Below are 17,268 nucleotides of genomic sequence, written 5' to 3'. Positions count from 1 at the left end.
TCAATCCAGTCCTCCGGCACCCACAGAACTATCTGGAGCTGGAAGGGAGCAAAAATGTGGACTGCCTAGCAAGGAGTTCAGAGGGAATAAAAACATGGACCGGCTGAGGGTTCCCGGGGATTGGATAGGGAAGCACTGTTTACATAGATACAGTGTCTTGCTTTCATACTCTTGCTTCATTTGACCTTCATGTGAATGTGCAGGTTTTCCAATTTTTCATCTCCCGCGTGAGGGAGAAGCTGCACATCGTGCTGTGCATGAGCCCGGTTGGCGATGCCTTCAGGTCTCGTTGCCGCATGTTTCCTTCTCTAGTCAACTGCTGCACCATCGACTGGTTTGTCCAGGTCAGAGAGCATCGCCGGCTATGCTAATCCATTGTTATATCCTCCTTTGTCAATCCTTAAATCTATTGTCCTGTCTCATAGTGTAGTTTGTTGTGGCTCTCTGTGGATAAGTAACTTGTGTCATCCTTCTAGTTAAGGAAATGAATCCAGTGATTTCCGCCTCTGTCCCTTTACATTATGTCTCTCCTCCTCTCTTTTCCACGGTACATTAACATACTACCCAGCATACAAGTAACATTCACAAGCTGCTCGGAAGATGGGAAGTAGTGAAAGAATAACCAATCTTAATTACAGGCTCATGTCAGTTGGCCAATTAAGCCACGCGGAGTAGGCGGGGAGAGAGAGGGAGCGAGTGAGCTTGATGGATGTCGTGGCTTGGCTGAAGCCAAAGCTCATTATTAAGCGGCTCCTGTCCTCTATTTGGCTGTAGCCTTCCTTGGTTCTGGTGTAATATGGTTCTGTCTGCTCCCTTTAGATGCTCTTTATTAGGAATTAGTGGATCTAGGCTTGGTCTGTTACGGAAACAAGAAAACAAATAATAATATGTGTAGTGGTGGTGGTCGTGGTGATGAGGACGATGATGACGATGGTCGACACAGTGGTTCGCACTGTTGCCTCACACCTCTGGGACCAGGTTTTGAGTTTCTGCTGTGGCTCAATGTGTGTGCAGTTTGTATGTGTTTGTGTCTGTGTGTGTGTGTGTGTGCCTTGCAATGGGTTGGTACCCCATCCTGGGTTGTTACCTACCTTGTACCCATAGACTTTGAACCCCCCACCTACCACACCTGAATAGGAGTAGCTGGTACAGAAGAAGATTGATGATGATATTGACATTTATTGATAATTTATAAAGCCTCATATCCTTCATTGTTTATAGAGGGTGCAGCGTTTCTGAACTCTGTGGTTTTGGCTTTAGCCTTAAAGCCCGACCACGCCTCATCACTCACACACCTCCGTACCTCTTCTTACCCAGTGGCCTCGTGAGGCTCTCCTCTCTGTCTCCCACACCTTCTTCAAGAACGTCGAGCTGGGCAGTGAGGAGATGAAGGGTCGCTTCTGTGAGATGTGCGTGGAGATCCACGTCGGCGTGACGGAGATGGCCGAGAGGTTCTACTCGGAGCTGCGGCGGCATTACTACACCACGCCTACATCCTACCTGGAGCTCATTAACCTCTATCTGGCCATGCTGGGGGAGAAGAGGCAGCAGCTTGTCATGGTAACTGCACCATCACACTATGCTGAGATAGAAACATCCAATTTATTCTTGTTTGCTTCTTGCTGTGTGTTGCATATGATCACCTTGTGTTGCATACGTTTCCACTGGTTTCACAAAGCTGGATTTCTTGCATAGCTGGATAAGTTGTTGGATTTAAGGTAGTCTGGGCTAAATGGGCTTTATCTTCGTTCGCTTACATTAGAACCGATTACCTTAAACCCGACAAGTATCAATAAAAAAAATATATAACAAGAAATCCTATTAGTGAAACAGGCCCTAGTAGTGCAGGTTATGCAGTTGGTTAAATGGCATCTCTGAATTGTCTGTATTGTGTGTGTGTGTGTGTGTGTGTGTGTGTGGTGGGGGGGAGGGGTAAGACACATTGTTGTAACCACTTGTCCCATCAATGTGATAAAATCCTGTTATTTTGATGTTTTGACAACAATTTTTTTCAGTCCATACAAAGCGGAATTCAGTTTTATAAAAATCTGTGACCAAATGCTAGTTTACAAATCCTGTCTTAGCTCAAAGTGTCCTCCCTGACATGGACTATCTGGTTACCCTACTAGCATCTCAGCCAAGATGTAACCTTACCCTGAATGGAATGCAGGCCTCCCTTTGACCAGAACCAGGATTTGCCAGAAGATGAATGGATCTCTTATGTAAACCTATGTATCGCCTCCAGGAACGAGACCGTGTGGTAAATGGACTCACTAAGCTGCTGGAGACCAATGAGCTGGTGGACAAGATGAAAGTGGACCTGTCTGCTCTAGAGCCCGTGCTGAAACAGAAGTCCATAGATGTCAACGCTCTAATGGAGAAGTTAGCTGTGGACCAAGAGAAAGCAGATCAGGTGTGTGAGTGTGTGCTGATGTTTACTTCTTTTTCTGTGTTACTGTATCTCCTGTTTAGGTCAGGGGTATCTCATACAGCCTTGCCTTGGGTCTCCTATGTTTGTGTCTTCAGGTTCGCAAGGTGGTAAAAGAGGATGAAGAAGCAGCCAAGGAGAAAGCGGATGAAACTCAGGCCATCGCTGATGACGCCCAGCGGGACCTCGATGAGGCACTGCCCGCCCTGGACAGCGCTAACCATGCCCTGGATGCTCTGGACAAGGCAGACATCTCTGAGATCCGAGTCTTCACAAAGCCACCTGACCTGGTCATGACCGTGATGGAGGCCGTGTGCATCCTACTCAACAGCAAGTGAGTCAAGCTCTGCAGATGTGCTTCTAGGTTTTTGGGAAATATTTTATCAGTGCTTCATCAAAACTAACCAAGGTTGCAAGGTCCATGACCTGTTATGTGTGTGTTCATGACCTGTTATATATGTGGTAGCATTTAGTAACCTTTAAAAGCGATTCTAACTTTTTAAAAGTTGTTGGATATTTGTATGTGGTCAGCAGGACAAAATAACAAGATATTGTTGACCCCTGGAGCACAATATCACACCACAACGCACATTATACTTCCAATATATCCTTATACAGCCAATATTCTAAGCTGCCAGGTCACAGAATGATTTCCAGAGGATTATGTAGGCATAGAAAACTCATTTTTAAAAAGCCACACATTGGAGGATTTTTTGATAAGGATGAATGAGATAAATTAGATTAAGATTTAGTCTGCCTTAAATTTTGAAATTAATTTAGTTTAGTATTTTTGTAGGAAGAGAGCTTGAAATAGATTCTAATTAGTAGCACAGAATTGCATGATGTTGCATTAATGCCATTGCCTAAGGTAAGCAAACAAACAGGCTCGGTTCAAGGTAAACAACTTTCCTTTTTACTTCTGCCAGATATAACAAGTAGCTTATAACTGATGCAACTTCAAGGCCGTTTTTCCATGGTTTATTGCCACTTCTGCTTTATTTGATGCCTGGAACAGGGTGGGAAAAAATGAAGAAAAAAAAAAATTCTACGCATTCCTTGTGAAAGCACTGCATGACCTTCCGGCAGAATAAGAATGTTTATTCATAAATTATAAAGAAAACAAGAGAATGTGCTGTAATGCATCAAAGCATGCAATTTGTCACTGAAATACAGCAGTATTGTCATCGTTACAGGTTTAAGCAATTGCCAGACATTAAGAATTCATTCCTTTATGATATTAGGTGTCTGAGCCGGCATTGATATATTGCCATTATAGTCGATAGCAGGGGTGCCCAGCCTTTTTTAAAGCTACTTCTACAATGAAAATACTCTGGTGAGCTGCTGAATTGCGACCAAAAATTTAGCGGCTCATTAGTACATTTAGCCAATCATAACCGGCCAGTTGGCCACCAATGAAATAAAGTATTGTAGCGCTGGAGGGATTAGCGTATCCCAGCATGCTTAGCGAGCGAGTGTATATAGCCCCATGTATGTCTTATATATAACTCCTGATTTGTATGTGTTAGTGTAAATCCTTGTCTGCTGTATTCCTGACAATCGTAATAACCCACCATGTGTGTGCCTTGCCACCCTTAGTGTAACTTCCCTCTCTTTCTCCGCCATTGAGTGCCCGGTCTGCCCGGCGCCACGGTATTATCCATTAATCGTCTCTCGATCGACGTGGAAACACGTCACGATTGACTGGTTGATGATCAAAGAGTCCGACATCCTTGATCTATAGCTACCGGCCTGTTTCTGAAAATGTAGTTACTAAGTTGGCCTTACAGTAGGATGCATGGCTGAAAACCTGCTCACATGGCCATCTATCTGCAGTAAAAACAGTTACATGTTCACCCTGCCTTTGTTTAGTTTGGGTGCATGACAATCTGTGAAATTTACATGGCAGCCATGAGCCTCACAGGAGAGGTGTCAAATTTGGCACCTAAGAATTCCTCTCTGTCCATTCATGTTTATGTAAGTTTAGACACTTAGTGTCCCTTGTCAAAGCAAGCAATTTATGACAATTATGAGTGAATCTGGCAGTGGCCTGAGTTAACGAGTGTGTCCTACTGCAGTGGTGACAGCTGGATTTTATCCAGTGATTTGATTTATCACCCCATCAAGTATCGGTTTACTGCACCCTCAGGGCTGACTGGGCAAGTGCCAAGCAGGTCCTGGGAGATTCATACTTCCTGAAACGGCTGACGGAGTATGATAAGGACAACATCCGGCCGCACGTCCTGCAGAAACTCCAGAAGTACGTCAACAACCCTGACTTTGTCCCGGAGAAGGTAGAAAAGGTGTCCAAGGCCTGCCGGTCCATGTGCATGTGGGTACGCGCAATGGACCTCTACTCCAGGGTCCTCAAGGAGGTGGGACCCAAGAGGGAGAAGCTGGCTGCTGCACAGGTGAATATGATCATTCATTGTGAATTAGGCTGGTTAATTAATAGGCTAGTGGTTTAAAATCCTAGAAAGGCACTAGAGTTTAGCTGATGAGCTGGCATCTCCTGTCCTACTAACTCTACAGTGAATGAAAAGCTGGTGGTGTCCGTCATGTAGACCACGTCACCATATTGATATGACCCTCGTCCATCCACCACATCCTGATAACATTTCATTGCACTGTACCTCCACAAATTTGTTCAATCACTGCCTTGACCTATCAGTCAAGCCAAAATATCTATCCGTTCATCTTCCAGGCATGGACTGGGAATTTCCCAGTGGCCGGTCTTGTGAGGGCTGGTTTTTCTTCTCCCCAACCCCGGTATTATACAGCCTAGTTACTGGTGCTGTTGATCTCGGGGTGTTTCCAGGTCAATTGTAGGAGATGAATAATGCATAATGCTTCATTTTCCTGGTGGCCATCCTGTTGATGGTGATCGGTGAAAATATACACTCCCTACCCCCAGTCAGCAGCAAAATTTACCAAGTGGGACCCCCTAGTCAGCATCAAATTTTCAGGCTGTTTTTTATTGTCATTCCACCCCGTCATCTTCTGTTCACTTATACAGTACAAGATACTGGATGGGATGTCAGTTCCACTTAGAAACACCAGGTTTGACTGTGAGGGGAACCCAGAGCAAACTCCATACAACATGACGAGAACACGCAAACTCCACACACAGCCCAACAGGGGCACAATTCAAATCAACATCCTTTATAATTCTTTTGGCCAGAAAGCCACCCACTGAGTCTCCCGCAGACCGATGCAACATAAATTTAAACACTGTGAATTATGCATGGTGTTTGGCCCATCCTCAAAGATCCTCATCATCCAGGACTCTCCGTGTTCAGGTGCAGGAAATCAGAGTACAGCCCCAGACATCAAAGGCCTGAGTGCATTAGCACGCACAGTGTCATGTACTGATAGGCACAGACCAGGGAAGCAGGAGAAGGAGATGAGAATTGAGGTAAAAAGGGTTTTAATTGGCACAGGAAGGGGCATACTGTGACGTGGATTTAAATGCACAGGACTAATGAAAACAACTCAAAACAGCTTATGGGAATCCACACGAGGTCAACGAGGGGGGCCGTGGTCACAAGTGGTTTGGACGGGCAGATAATAACAGAACCCCCCCCCCCAAGGCGCACACACCGGGCGTGCCCCAGGGAAGTGAAGGACGAGACAGGACCGGGACAGGACCTGGGGAAAACAAAACCAAGAACATCAACAACAAACCGGGAACAGGATAGACACGCAAAACAGGCACAGAGACAACAGGCTAGACAACCACTGACAAACCACAGGGAAGGCGAACAGGCACAGAGGCACTAGGTAAGGAGACACAGGGAGAACACCCACGGGAGGAGCGAAAGGACCAGGCATGAACATAGGTGAAACTGAGGGACGAGGAGCAAACACAAACACAGGGGGCACAAAAGGAGGAAGCGAGGAGGCAAAGAGCAGGGGGAAACCGGAAGCCGGAGAGGGCCCCGGCTGGCGAAATGCGGAAGCCGCAGGAGCAACGGGCGACCGCGAGTGCAGAGCAGGAGGGACCCTCGGCCACCACAAGGCCAGAGCCAGAGAGGACGCCGAGGATGGCGGAGGGAGAGACTGAGGGGGCGAAGAGGAAAATGGAGGGGACACTGGAGGAGGAGACAAGGGAGATGAAGCCACAGCAGGCAATGATGTAGCCACAGCCAGCCCAGGCCCTGGCGACCGACGAGTCAGAGCAGGAGGACCCGCCGGCGACCGCTGAGTAGAAGCCAGGGTGACCGAGCCAGAGGACCCGCAGGCAACCACCGAGCCAAAGCCGGAGGACCTGTCACTCAGTGGTGGGGGACAGGACAACCCACCCAAGGGGGATAGTTGGGCTGTTAGGAAAATCCCCAAGGGGTCCCACTCAAGTTCCTCTTCCGGAGGGAGGAGCGGTGGACAGGCAGTTGGGGACCTTCTCGGGGATAGGGTGTGGGGTCATAGGATCTGGGTCTGGAGCCGGGGAAATTGGTACCACAGGGCCCAAAGCAAGAACTGGGGGATCAAGAACTACGGGGAGTTGAGCAGGAGCCACGGGGAGCTGAGCAGGAATCACGGGGGAGCTGAGCATCCACCACCCGCACTGGAACCTCTGGGGGCTGATCATCAGCCATCAGGACAGGAATCACTGGGGGCCGAGTAGGAGGAGTCACCAAGTAGGGAACCACGGAGGGCAGAGCTGGAGCCGCTGGAGGGTCAGGGGGCGCAGCAGGGACGTGCAGAGCAGGAACCTCAGGGGGCGTAGCAGCTGTCCGCTGTCTTCTCCAGTTCATCTTCTGGCACTGGAGCCATGGGGGGCAGAGCATCAGCCATCAGTAACAACAAAGGGCTGAGCAGGAACCGCTGGAACAGGAACCACGGGAGGCTGAGCTGGAGCCGCCACGACGGGAACCACTGGAGGTTCTACAGCTGGAGGTTGCACCTTAGCAGCAGGCGCTGCTCCTTTACGGAGCTTAGGGACTCGTGGGATCGGGCTCCTTTAAGAGCCAATCGCATCCCGAGCAAGGGGCAGGCTGCTGATGTTGGCTGCAAAGAGGCGGCAATGTGGACGTCAAGGTGGCTACTGTGAAGGTGGCTACTGTGAAGGTGGCTACTGTGAAGGTGGCTACTGTGAAGCGGCGGCGGGGACGTCACTTGTGTGTGATTATTATATATTTATATGATATTACACAGTTCGCGAGTTTTTGTATGTGACCGCCTGTGAAAGTTAGACCATTGATATTATAAAGTTTGTTAGTTTTTGCGCACGACTTGCCGTGAGTCTGACCAATCAGCACTGGAACCATTGTAGTTCGAACTACGGAAGTCCCAACTAACTAATGTGGTACGTCGGATGTTGGTTAGTTTGAACTACCATAGTACGATGCATCGTTAATGCCAACTCCCGTCGTTGTTTGGGAAACGCACCCTTGATTGGCAGTTGCATAGCAACATTGCTCAAGAAGTTGCCCTATGTATATATACCATCACTTTTAGACATTCAAAGAAATCAAGGGGCAAAGCTAAGATACTTTATCTATTTGTTTAATTCTTCCTAATGTCCTGACAAATTTGCTGTTGAGACCATTAAAAGCTTAATGTTTTGCAGTTTTGGGTTTGGTCTGTTTTTTTATTTTTTTATTTTTTTTGCTCAAGAGTGTTCTTATACGTGTGCAACTGGGAAAAAAAATCAATTCAGTTCAATAATGTGATGATTATGAATTCCTACATGCAGACAGAGCTCGACGCGACCATGGCCACCCTGAGAGAGAAGCAGAAGAAGCTGGAGGAGGTGGAGGAGCAGATCAGGATACTGCAGGACCAGTTTAAGAGCAGCGTGTCTGAGAAAGAAGCACTGGGTGAGGTTCAGCTTTAAGAGAAGCTACCATGGCCACTATTGAGCTTCCAGTGAGTGCTCTGCATGCGTGTTTTTGTGCAGCAAAGACTATGTCCCTGACGGAGGCCAGACTGGGTCGGGCTGGGAAGCTTACTGCCGCCCTAGGGGATGAGCAGGTGTGCTGGCAGGAGAGCATCGCCCGCTTCGAGGAGGAGATAACGAACGTCATCGGCAACGTCTTCATTGCCTCGGCCTGCGTGGCCTACTACGGCGCTTTTACCTCCCAGTACCGTCAGCTGGTAGGTGCGGCCAATTCTGGCTTCCACTCAAATCCAGTCAAACACAGTCTCAGTGTCACCCAACTACTGCATCCCTAGCAGTGCCGGTCAGCTCCGTAGGAGACATAGGCGACCGCCTAGGACGGCATATTCTGAGGGGGCATCGACTTCGCAAAACGCCGTCGGCGAATCTTTCCTAGGGCTCCCCATGAGCTTCAAGCAGCACTGATTTCCAGTACATTCTATCTCTGTCTTTTTAGAATAGTTTCTCTTGTACCAAACTACACATTTATCTTGGATAGCAGTCTATCCAAACATACAAAGAACATACAAAGAACATACAAAGAACATACAAAGAACATACAAAGAACATACAAAGAACATATACTGTAAGGCCCTTTCTGTGAAAGCCAGCCATTTTTCTGCCCCTAGCTACCTGTAACCTTAAACTTCCCTAAAATCATAAATTCTAATGAAATATTTAAGATTTCACACTAGCCATTATATACAGCATAGCAGTCTAAGATTTTGCTCCCAGTATTCCGTCTGTGCGAGCCCAGTCTGTGTCAGTTTTTCCCTCCAGTCCAGTTCTTAATTAATTAGCCATAACTGAGTTATTACTGTTGCCGATCCCAGCGGCTCACATGAAAGCAAACAATTTGGCTGCAAATTAGAAGAGCGAAAGATATTTACCCAGATGCTGAGGCTGAGTATAGGAAGGCGGGGGAGGGGGGGGAGCAGAATGGGGTAGAATGAGGCCTCGGGAATCTCCTGTGCACAAGCCTTCTGCGTGCGATTGGCAGCATTATTCGAATTAAATCTCTGGCCCTGAGAAGATATTGTTAATCAATGGCATTCTGCAAAAATGCATTATAAGACATATATGGCTACTGTGTAGAAAAATCATTGTCGGCACAGTTAGATGTGGAGTTAGATTAGTACATACAGAGATTCGATTTTGTCGATGTCCGATATCAAGGCTTGCATTAAAAAATGCAAACAGCAGCCCAGAAACAATATCGCTTTCAAACCACATTGATTCTGCATTTTGAAAGTAGTCCCACAAACACACCTTCTTTTGTCGCACAGTAGTTTCTCCGTCATCTATAAACCCTGCTGGATTAATGGCATGATTATCACTCAGGAATTGAGGCAGATAATATCACCTGCTGTGAACAGTGTCACAGTGGATGTTGTGCACACATAGATTGATACCTGATATATCTGTAATGTGGTGGACGTAAGGAAAGGGCACTGATTACAGAGCATTGCCGCACCGACCACATGACAACCCAGCTCAGGGATGCAAACCTGAGTGCAGCCATGTGGCAGACGATACCTCAGCACCACACTAGTCTGAACAGAGCCTGCCACCAACGCCTAAGTTATTCCCTGTAAGTTGGAGGACCTCCTTACAGGGCTGGATGTAGATTAACATATTCCCCAGATGAAGAAATTGCAGGCCCAATGGAGTGCAATCACTCTAGTCATTCACGGGATTTGAACTAGTAACTTACCAGTTGCTGGCACAGAGCCCTAACCTCAGAGCCGCCACTGTGTAATGTGCTGGATATAATATATATAATTATCGAAGATGGTATGTTTTCAGGATTAGCCTGCAGTATATCTTAATCTAGTCAGGTTCACTGTGTCGTCCTGCAGCTTGTGGCTCGATGGACGTCCCGCTGCCAGGACATGGGAATCCCCATCAGCGAGAGCTTCAGCCTCCTCAGCGTCCTGGGCGACCCCTACCAGATCCGCCAGTGGAACGCAGAGGGCCTGCCCAGAGACACCGTGTCCACTGAGAACGGCATCCTGGTGACGCGAGGCCGCCGCTGGCCACTCATGATCGACCCGCAGGACCAGGTGGGGGCCACTGCTGCTGCCCCCATAGTGATGCTGTGTAAACACCTCCGGTTCTGTCCCTCCTGGACCATCGTAGTCTGACTACTGTCTGTCTGAAACACATGCTGTTAAAAACCAGCTTCTTTCTGGATCCTTCATCATCTTAGTGCTTGTTACTTCTACCCAAAACAGGGGTGATTTTTTTTTTCCATGGGGGGGGGGCATCCCTGGGACTACTACACTAGGGCACTCCCTGCAGATCTCAACTTTTTTGACATAGATCAAGTGTCCACTCCAGACCATTTTGATAAAAATTTTGGTTCACGTATTGTAATATCATAGGAAAGTAAATTTGTCAGAATTTGTCTACTTGATTGGTGAATTTTACCAATTTTACCACCAACACTCCCTCCGGATAGGCACCCCTGGCACCCCCTCCTTTGATTAGCATATTATTGATGGTTCATCATTCTTACTTCCCTTGTTTCTCTTTCGGCACCCGTGTGAGTCTAAGGTCCCCAGAGTTGGTTAGGGTTATGGTTAGGGTTAGGGTTCATTATTCTTACTTCCCTTGTTTCTCTTTCGGCACCCGTGTGAGTCTAGGGGCCCTAGAGAAGTTGGTTCGCCCTTAATCCAAAGTCCTCGCAGTGTAGATGTTCCCAAAAGCATGGTACTTCCTGTCGATTTATGTGTGACTGTCCAATAAGAAGACAAATGCAAATGTGCTCAATCTGCTTCTCTAGACCATTCCGGCCAATGATAGGTTGTGCAAAAATTTTTTTGTAAAAATCTAGGAGATTTTAGTACAGTAATCTGATCTGCCTTGGAACAACTTTGCCAAATCATAGAATTTATCTACTACTTTGGAGCAGAGCTACTCAAGTATTCTTCCTCAAGGTCCACATCCCACCAGTGGCACAACACCAAGGTCTGCTGCACCCCTCCATAAAATTTTTCCGGTGGGGGGGCTCCCCAGCGAAAAACAATATTGCCTAATGTTGGGGGCTAAGGAGCTGACGATAACTTTTGCAGGTGCAGGGATGGGGTTTTGGCATTTGAGCCATTTGAGTATCCCGTTCTAGAGTCCGTTCTTGAGTGTCTAAGGATTGTATTAATGAAATAATACAGGTACCCATATACCAGTATATGTTACACTTTTACTAATTCCATGCTAGCGCTGACATTAAACAGACAGCGAGCCATATGTACGATGCATGAACGTTTCCGGGGAAGCTCTTCCGTGTGCCGCCCCTAGCAGGGTCCGTTCAGCTCAGTTATAATCCCCTTTTACACAGCGATGTAAACGTGGCTTTCCCGACTTCCCAATTTTTGCAGTTGGTTTATGCAGTTTACTCCTTTTTTTCAGGGCCAGACAGGAGCACGGGGGGCAAAATAGTGCGAAATAGTCTCATTGGCAGCAAGGAATTAGACCCGTGATCATTTATGTGGGGATGAAGAAAAGCAGATCGGCAGGGCTTGCGGTTCAGGCGATACACACAGGGCTCCCGTCTGGGTTACTGCAGCTGTAAACACCAGGGGCAAAGGGCAGGCTCAGCTGCTCACCTCGAACATTCCCATCATTCTGCTTCCCTGTAGCCACTCCGCACCCTATTACTGTCCTATTACTCATCTCATCTTCACACCGCGTCTCCTGGTGAGGATTGCAGTGCCGGTGTGCTCTGGATGCTCTGCACTGATGAGAAATACAATCATTTAAGTAATGAAAGTGTGCTGAAATACAGTAATGGAAGTGTACTGAAATGCAGAAATGAAGGTGCGCTTAAATGCAGTAATGAAAGTGCAATGAAATGCAGAAATGGAAGTGCACTGAAATGCAAAACTGAAGGTGCGCTTAAATGCAGTAATGAAAGTGCAATGAAATGCAGAAATGGAAGTGTGCTGAAATGCAGAAATGAAGGTGCGCTTAAATGCAGTAATGAAAGTGCAATGAAATGCAAAACTGAAGGTGCGCTTAAATGCAGTAATGAAAGTGCAATGAAATGCAGAAATGGAAGTGCGCTCGAACGAAAAATCACCCAACTGTTTCCTAAGTATCTTGCCAACTGTTGAAAATATTTCATTTGATGAGCTATTTTATATAGAGTGTATTAGGATATTAAAGGAAACCATTTTAACATTTCTGTCTGAAAGAAATGACATGTCCTGTAATCCGATGTGGCATCATTTCTGCAAAGGACTGATTGGTCCAGGTGGTGTATGTAGTACATACTTATCCTGCTTGGGAGACTCTCCTTCCTCAGATATACATTGAGCACCAGCATCATAGTTTTAATGGCTGCTTTGATGTGCCCCAGGCAAACCGCTGGATCCGGACCAGGGAGATAAAGAACGGGCTGAAGGTGGTCAAACTGACCGACGCTGGCTTCCTGCGGACCCTGGAGAATGCCGTGCGCCTGGGCGTGCCCGTCCTGCTGGAGGATGTATGACTCACGCCTTTGCTCCCTCTGTTACCATGACGTCCAGCACTGTCCATGACCTCATTTTGCACCTCTCTGTCGACTGGCTGATATGCTTTTAGTAACAACACCTGCATTTGGAGGAGAAAAATGATACAGTAACCAGTAATTATGGATAATAGCTTACAGTATAAAACAGTACAATACATTAAGTGATGCATCACATTATTAATCATCGTGCAAGATGTAAATTGAATCGATGCATTGTTACTAAAGGAATTTGTAATCTATATTATTATATATTATTACTATACATTAAACAATTGTCATTTGTCATTGTTATTACAAACGTAGATGCAGCCAGTGTCTTTACAACCACAGTTAATCCCCATTGTCAGCCTGTTATGACACCGTCTGTTGTCCTCTGCGCTCTCTGCAGCTAAAAGAGACCCTCGACCCCGCGCTCGAGCCAATTTTGCTGAAGCAGACCTTTGTGGCTGCCGGTCGCACGATGATACGCTTGGGAGACTCCGATATCGATTACGACAGCAACTTCCGCTTCTACATGACGACTAAAATGGCAAACCCTCATTACCTTCCAGAGGTGCGTGCATCTGACCCGACACCCACAAAGTAACTGATCCCTCATTGCTAAAATACAAATAAATGCACTGTGTTTAGGGACTCTTTCGGCTAGGTCTACGTGACCACAGTCCACAGCACCCCATGGTGTCCTCACGGTTAAGGCTCCAGCTATCATTATGTAATGAAGCAGCTTATTTTCATTGAGCTGCCCCTTCTTGCTTATAGGTTTGCATTAAAGTGACCGTCATCAACTTCACGGTGACTAAATCGGGCCTGGAGGATCAGCTCCTCAGGTCAGTAGATAGGCTCTCCATTTCTGCCTCACCTCTATATTCATCTTACTCTTACTTTTCTCCACCTGTTGGTATGAATAATTTTGCCATAAGGTTTTATTTCTTACTACACTTTACATTTCTAAATGCCCATTTGAAGTCTAGTCCATCCCTGCGTTGCTTAGACACTGCAGCAGATACCGCAGCGTATCATTCTCTGCCTTTGCCTTTTCAGTGACGTCGTGCGTCTGGAGCGGCCAGACCTGGAGGAACAACGCAACGAGCTGATTGTGCGAATCAACGCTGACCGCAACCAGCTGAAGGACATCGAGGACCGTATTCTCAGGCTCCTTTTCACCTCCGAGGGCAACATCCTGGACAACGAGGAACTTGTCCAGACTCTGCAAGAGTCCAAGGTCCAGGCAAACCCTGATGACCATTGACATTTTTCTTTTGTAGATGCTTCTTTCTTTGTGTTTCCTTCTGTGATTATGTTTCACACATTGCGCTCTAGAAAATCAGTCATATGCCAGAGGCAAAGTGAGAAAAGTAGCTGCATTTTTTCAAAATATCCCTGCCATCTGAAATAAGCATCATCAGAGCAATGAACAGTGCAAAACTGTCTGACGTTGGATAATCCAGGCATAAAAAGCTACATTTATCCATTTATGTGTGTTCTCTGGCATGAGTGCCTGGCGTCATTGTCTTTATTTTTAAACCAAGAGACAGAAACTCAATTAAGGCAAATTCCTGCCGTTTCCTTCCGGTCCATTCTAATTGCGCTGCTGTTTGGTCATTCCTTGATGTTAAGACATTTGTAATTTTAGGTGACTTCAGAAGCCATTAAGTCACGTCTGCAGGAAGCAGAAGCCACGGAGTTTATGATCAATGCCGCTCGGGAGAAGTACCGGCCCGTGGCAGCTCGTGGCTCCGTCCTGTATTTCGTCATCGCCAGTCTGTCCGAGATAGACCCCATGTACCAGTTCTCTCTCAAGTACTTCAAGCAGGTATGACAGTAATTATTTGTACCATTGTACCATGTCCCGGGTTCACAATAAAGATGGCTGGGGTAGGATCAGTAGGTTGTACTTACTTCTGCCTGACCTCAATGGTTGGGGAGTCATGAGGGTTTCCTTGAAGTCCCTGGGTTTAAGATAAAAATTAAGATTAAATTTATTAATCCCTCTGGGAAATTGTAGCACATACTGTACAGCAGCAATAATATAGTGCACAGATGAACATACATGTAGTGCCAAACGGTCATGTGTCATGTCCTGTCCACCATGTCTACCTAGACCTCCTGTGTCCTCCCTGGTGAAGCGTTTATGGTGCTCATTCATTCTGACCTCTTCTTCCTCCCCCATGTTGATCACTCCCATCTGCTACCTGTTCACTCCCTTGTTAGTCCTGTATCTGTCAGTCCTTGTTAGCCCAGGTCTGTCATTGATGGTGTTGCTATGCTTCTCCGTTCCCTTCCTCCCTCAGTTTCCTCTGTGTTGGTTCCCTCGCAGTCCTGTTTATTTTCTGTTATTGTTACTTTCGTTCAAATGAACCCCTTTTGTTTTCAATCCCGTTTGCTCCCACTTTCTTTGATGCAACAAAAACAGACAAGGTACAAAGGTAGCACAGTAGTCCCCCCCCCACCCCCCCATATCCATGGTTTCAGTTATCTGTGGCTTACCTCAGTCTGGAAAAAAAGAGTAAAATATGTAACAGTATGTTGTTTCTCCTTGCTTCATCCTTTGAGGGAAATAAAAACCACGATTTTCGTTGCTTCGTCATCCCTTGATACCTGACATTTTTGTACTGCTCTGTTATCTCTACGTTTCCTCCCACATTGCGGTTTGGCTAATTGGTATCTCCAAATTGCCCGTAGTGGTTGAGTGTGTGTGTGTGTGTGTGTGTGTGTGTGTGTGTGTGTGTACCATACTCTTGTTACTTCAAGATCATTTCTTACTAGTGAGCCTCCATTTCCCTCCTACCTCTGGCTCTACAAACACGACGTTCATGCCCGGATGGATTTCTTCCTCGCCAGTTGTTCAATAGCACCATCGAGACGTCAGAGAAGAACTGCGACCTCTCCGCCAGGCTGCAGACCCTCCTGGGGCAGACGCTGAGCACCACTCACGCTAACGTGTCCCGTGGTCTTTTCGAACGCCACAAGACCATCTACAGCTTCATGCTGTGCGTGGAGATCATGAGGCAGAGAGGCGAGGTGTCCGACGTAGAGTGGCAGCACTTCCTTCGGGGGAGCTCAGACGTCACTAAGGTCACTATGGTACCCTCCCCCAACGCTTACACGACACCCCTCCCGCACCATGCTGGACTAATGGTAGCCCACTGTGCGATAAGCCACTCGGGATCCATACTGCTGGAGGGTGAAGTGTAACCACAGAGTGATTTGTCAGACTACAGCGGTGACAGAAGGTCTTAGGACCAGAGGTGTAATTAGAGATGAATGGATAGTGAGGGTTGACCCTTTACTGGGGTGGGGGGGGGGTAATGGCGGGACCAATAGCAAACTATTCATGACTTAAGCCAATAAATTCACATTTATTTGGGGGGGCTAAAAATATTTTTTTGGGGGGGGCTATGGCCCCCATAATATAGGCCTAACGAATCCCTCGCTTGGGATGTTTGTTTAATTCAGTAAAGATGTTGCAAATTCATTGGATTTATAACTGAAACCAGTTCTTTGTTCTCTTGCTTAGAAAAATTATTCATATATGTATAATATATATATAATTCATATATATTAAATATATCGTTAGAAAATAACAGTAGTTTTAAGTAAAACATTTACTTCAAATAGTAATAAATTAAACCCAAAATTATGATTCTGCACGAGCTGTTCTGAGTTTAAAAGTTCATTGACAAACCATCTCGTTGGGTGCATTTTAATTACTAACACCTTTGAAATAACATAAAACACCAGACATCTGTGCTTAGTATCACTTTGGGCTTTGGGAGCCAGTGACTACGACTGCAATTAACAGCAGAATGGAAAGAACAGAACAGAACTGAATGAGTCAGTCAAAGACATCATGACACTTGATAAAAAGAAAATGTTTGTGTGGAAGGTATCCGTTAAACATTACTTATCGTCGGATTTTTGTCATAAAACAAAAACTTTGCAACATTTTTACCGAAATAAGCAAGTCTCCCAAGTAAATAGCGCAAGACGTTGGTTGCTATACTTGTTATGCTGGTTTATCCTTTTCTCAGTCGGAGAAGCTTCACGCCAAGTTACAGTATGTAGCAAATGTAGCTATGTATCAGTCCAGTACTTGCTTTACTTGTTCATACTAACATGATGAGTACTTCATTCTAGTAGTACAGTATTACTAGTTCATTACCAGACTGGCCCTTGTCATCAATGGTGCTATTTATGTGCTGTGGTTGGTCGGATTACCTTCCATGGTAGTCTTTCATCTCTCCTTTAGAAATTCTCTTGACGTCACCTGTGCTGTGTTTTATTTGTCTTCAGAGGACATTGGCGAGCTAGTCTGCCGTTTCAAGTTGCAATTTTGCGGCTAACTTGCAGCTGTCAGATGGCGAGTATAGTCTACCTCAGTGTGCAGACTAACGTGTGTAAGGGAGAACGCTGACCAGAGGACACGTGCCTTCAGCTGTGTCAGAGAGGATGGTC

General features: G+C 46.3%; 1 protein-coding gene across 1 annotated transcript in view; it reads left to right on the top strand.

The window, feature by feature from the left end:
• dnah6 (dynein, axonemal, heavy chain 6) overlaps positions 1–17,268 on the top strand; it is a 66,211-nt gene that overhangs the window by 30,257 nt on the left and 18,686 nt on the right. Inside the window, exons 50-63 of the mRNA XM_048996552.1 lie at positions 204–344; positions 1,318–1,560; positions 2,246–2,413; positions 2,527–2,762; positions 4,575–4,836; positions 8,121–8,244; positions 8,325–8,521; positions 10,163–10,366; positions 12,661–12,786; positions 13,202–13,366; positions 13,573–13,640; positions 13,855–14,035; positions 14,447–14,626; positions 15,655–15,888. Coding sequence (XP_048852509.1) covers positions 204–344; positions 1,318–1,560; positions 2,246–2,413; positions 2,527–2,762; positions 4,575–4,836; positions 8,121–8,244; positions 8,325–8,521; positions 10,163–10,366; positions 12,661–12,786; positions 13,202–13,366; positions 13,573–13,640; positions 13,855–14,035; positions 14,447–14,626; positions 15,655–15,888 — 2,529 coding nt within the window. The remainder of the gene's footprint in view (positions 1–203; positions 345–1,317; positions 1,561–2,245; positions 2,414–2,526; positions 2,763–4,574; positions 4,837–8,120; positions 8,245–8,324; positions 8,522–10,162; positions 10,367–12,660; positions 12,787–13,201; positions 13,367–13,572; positions 13,641–13,854; positions 14,036–14,446; positions 14,627–15,654; positions 15,889–17,268) is intronic.

The sequence above is a fragment of the Brienomyrus brachyistius genome, chromosome 25, assembly GCF_023856365.1.
Source record: "Brienomyrus brachyistius isolate T26 chromosome 25, BBRACH_0.4, whole genome shotgun sequence".
NCBI lineage: Eukaryota > Metazoa > Chordata > Actinopteri > Osteoglossiformes > Mormyridae > Brienomyrus > Brienomyrus brachyistius.
Note: the sequence above shows the minus strand (reverse complement) of the source record. Positions and strands in the feature narration are given on the sequence as shown.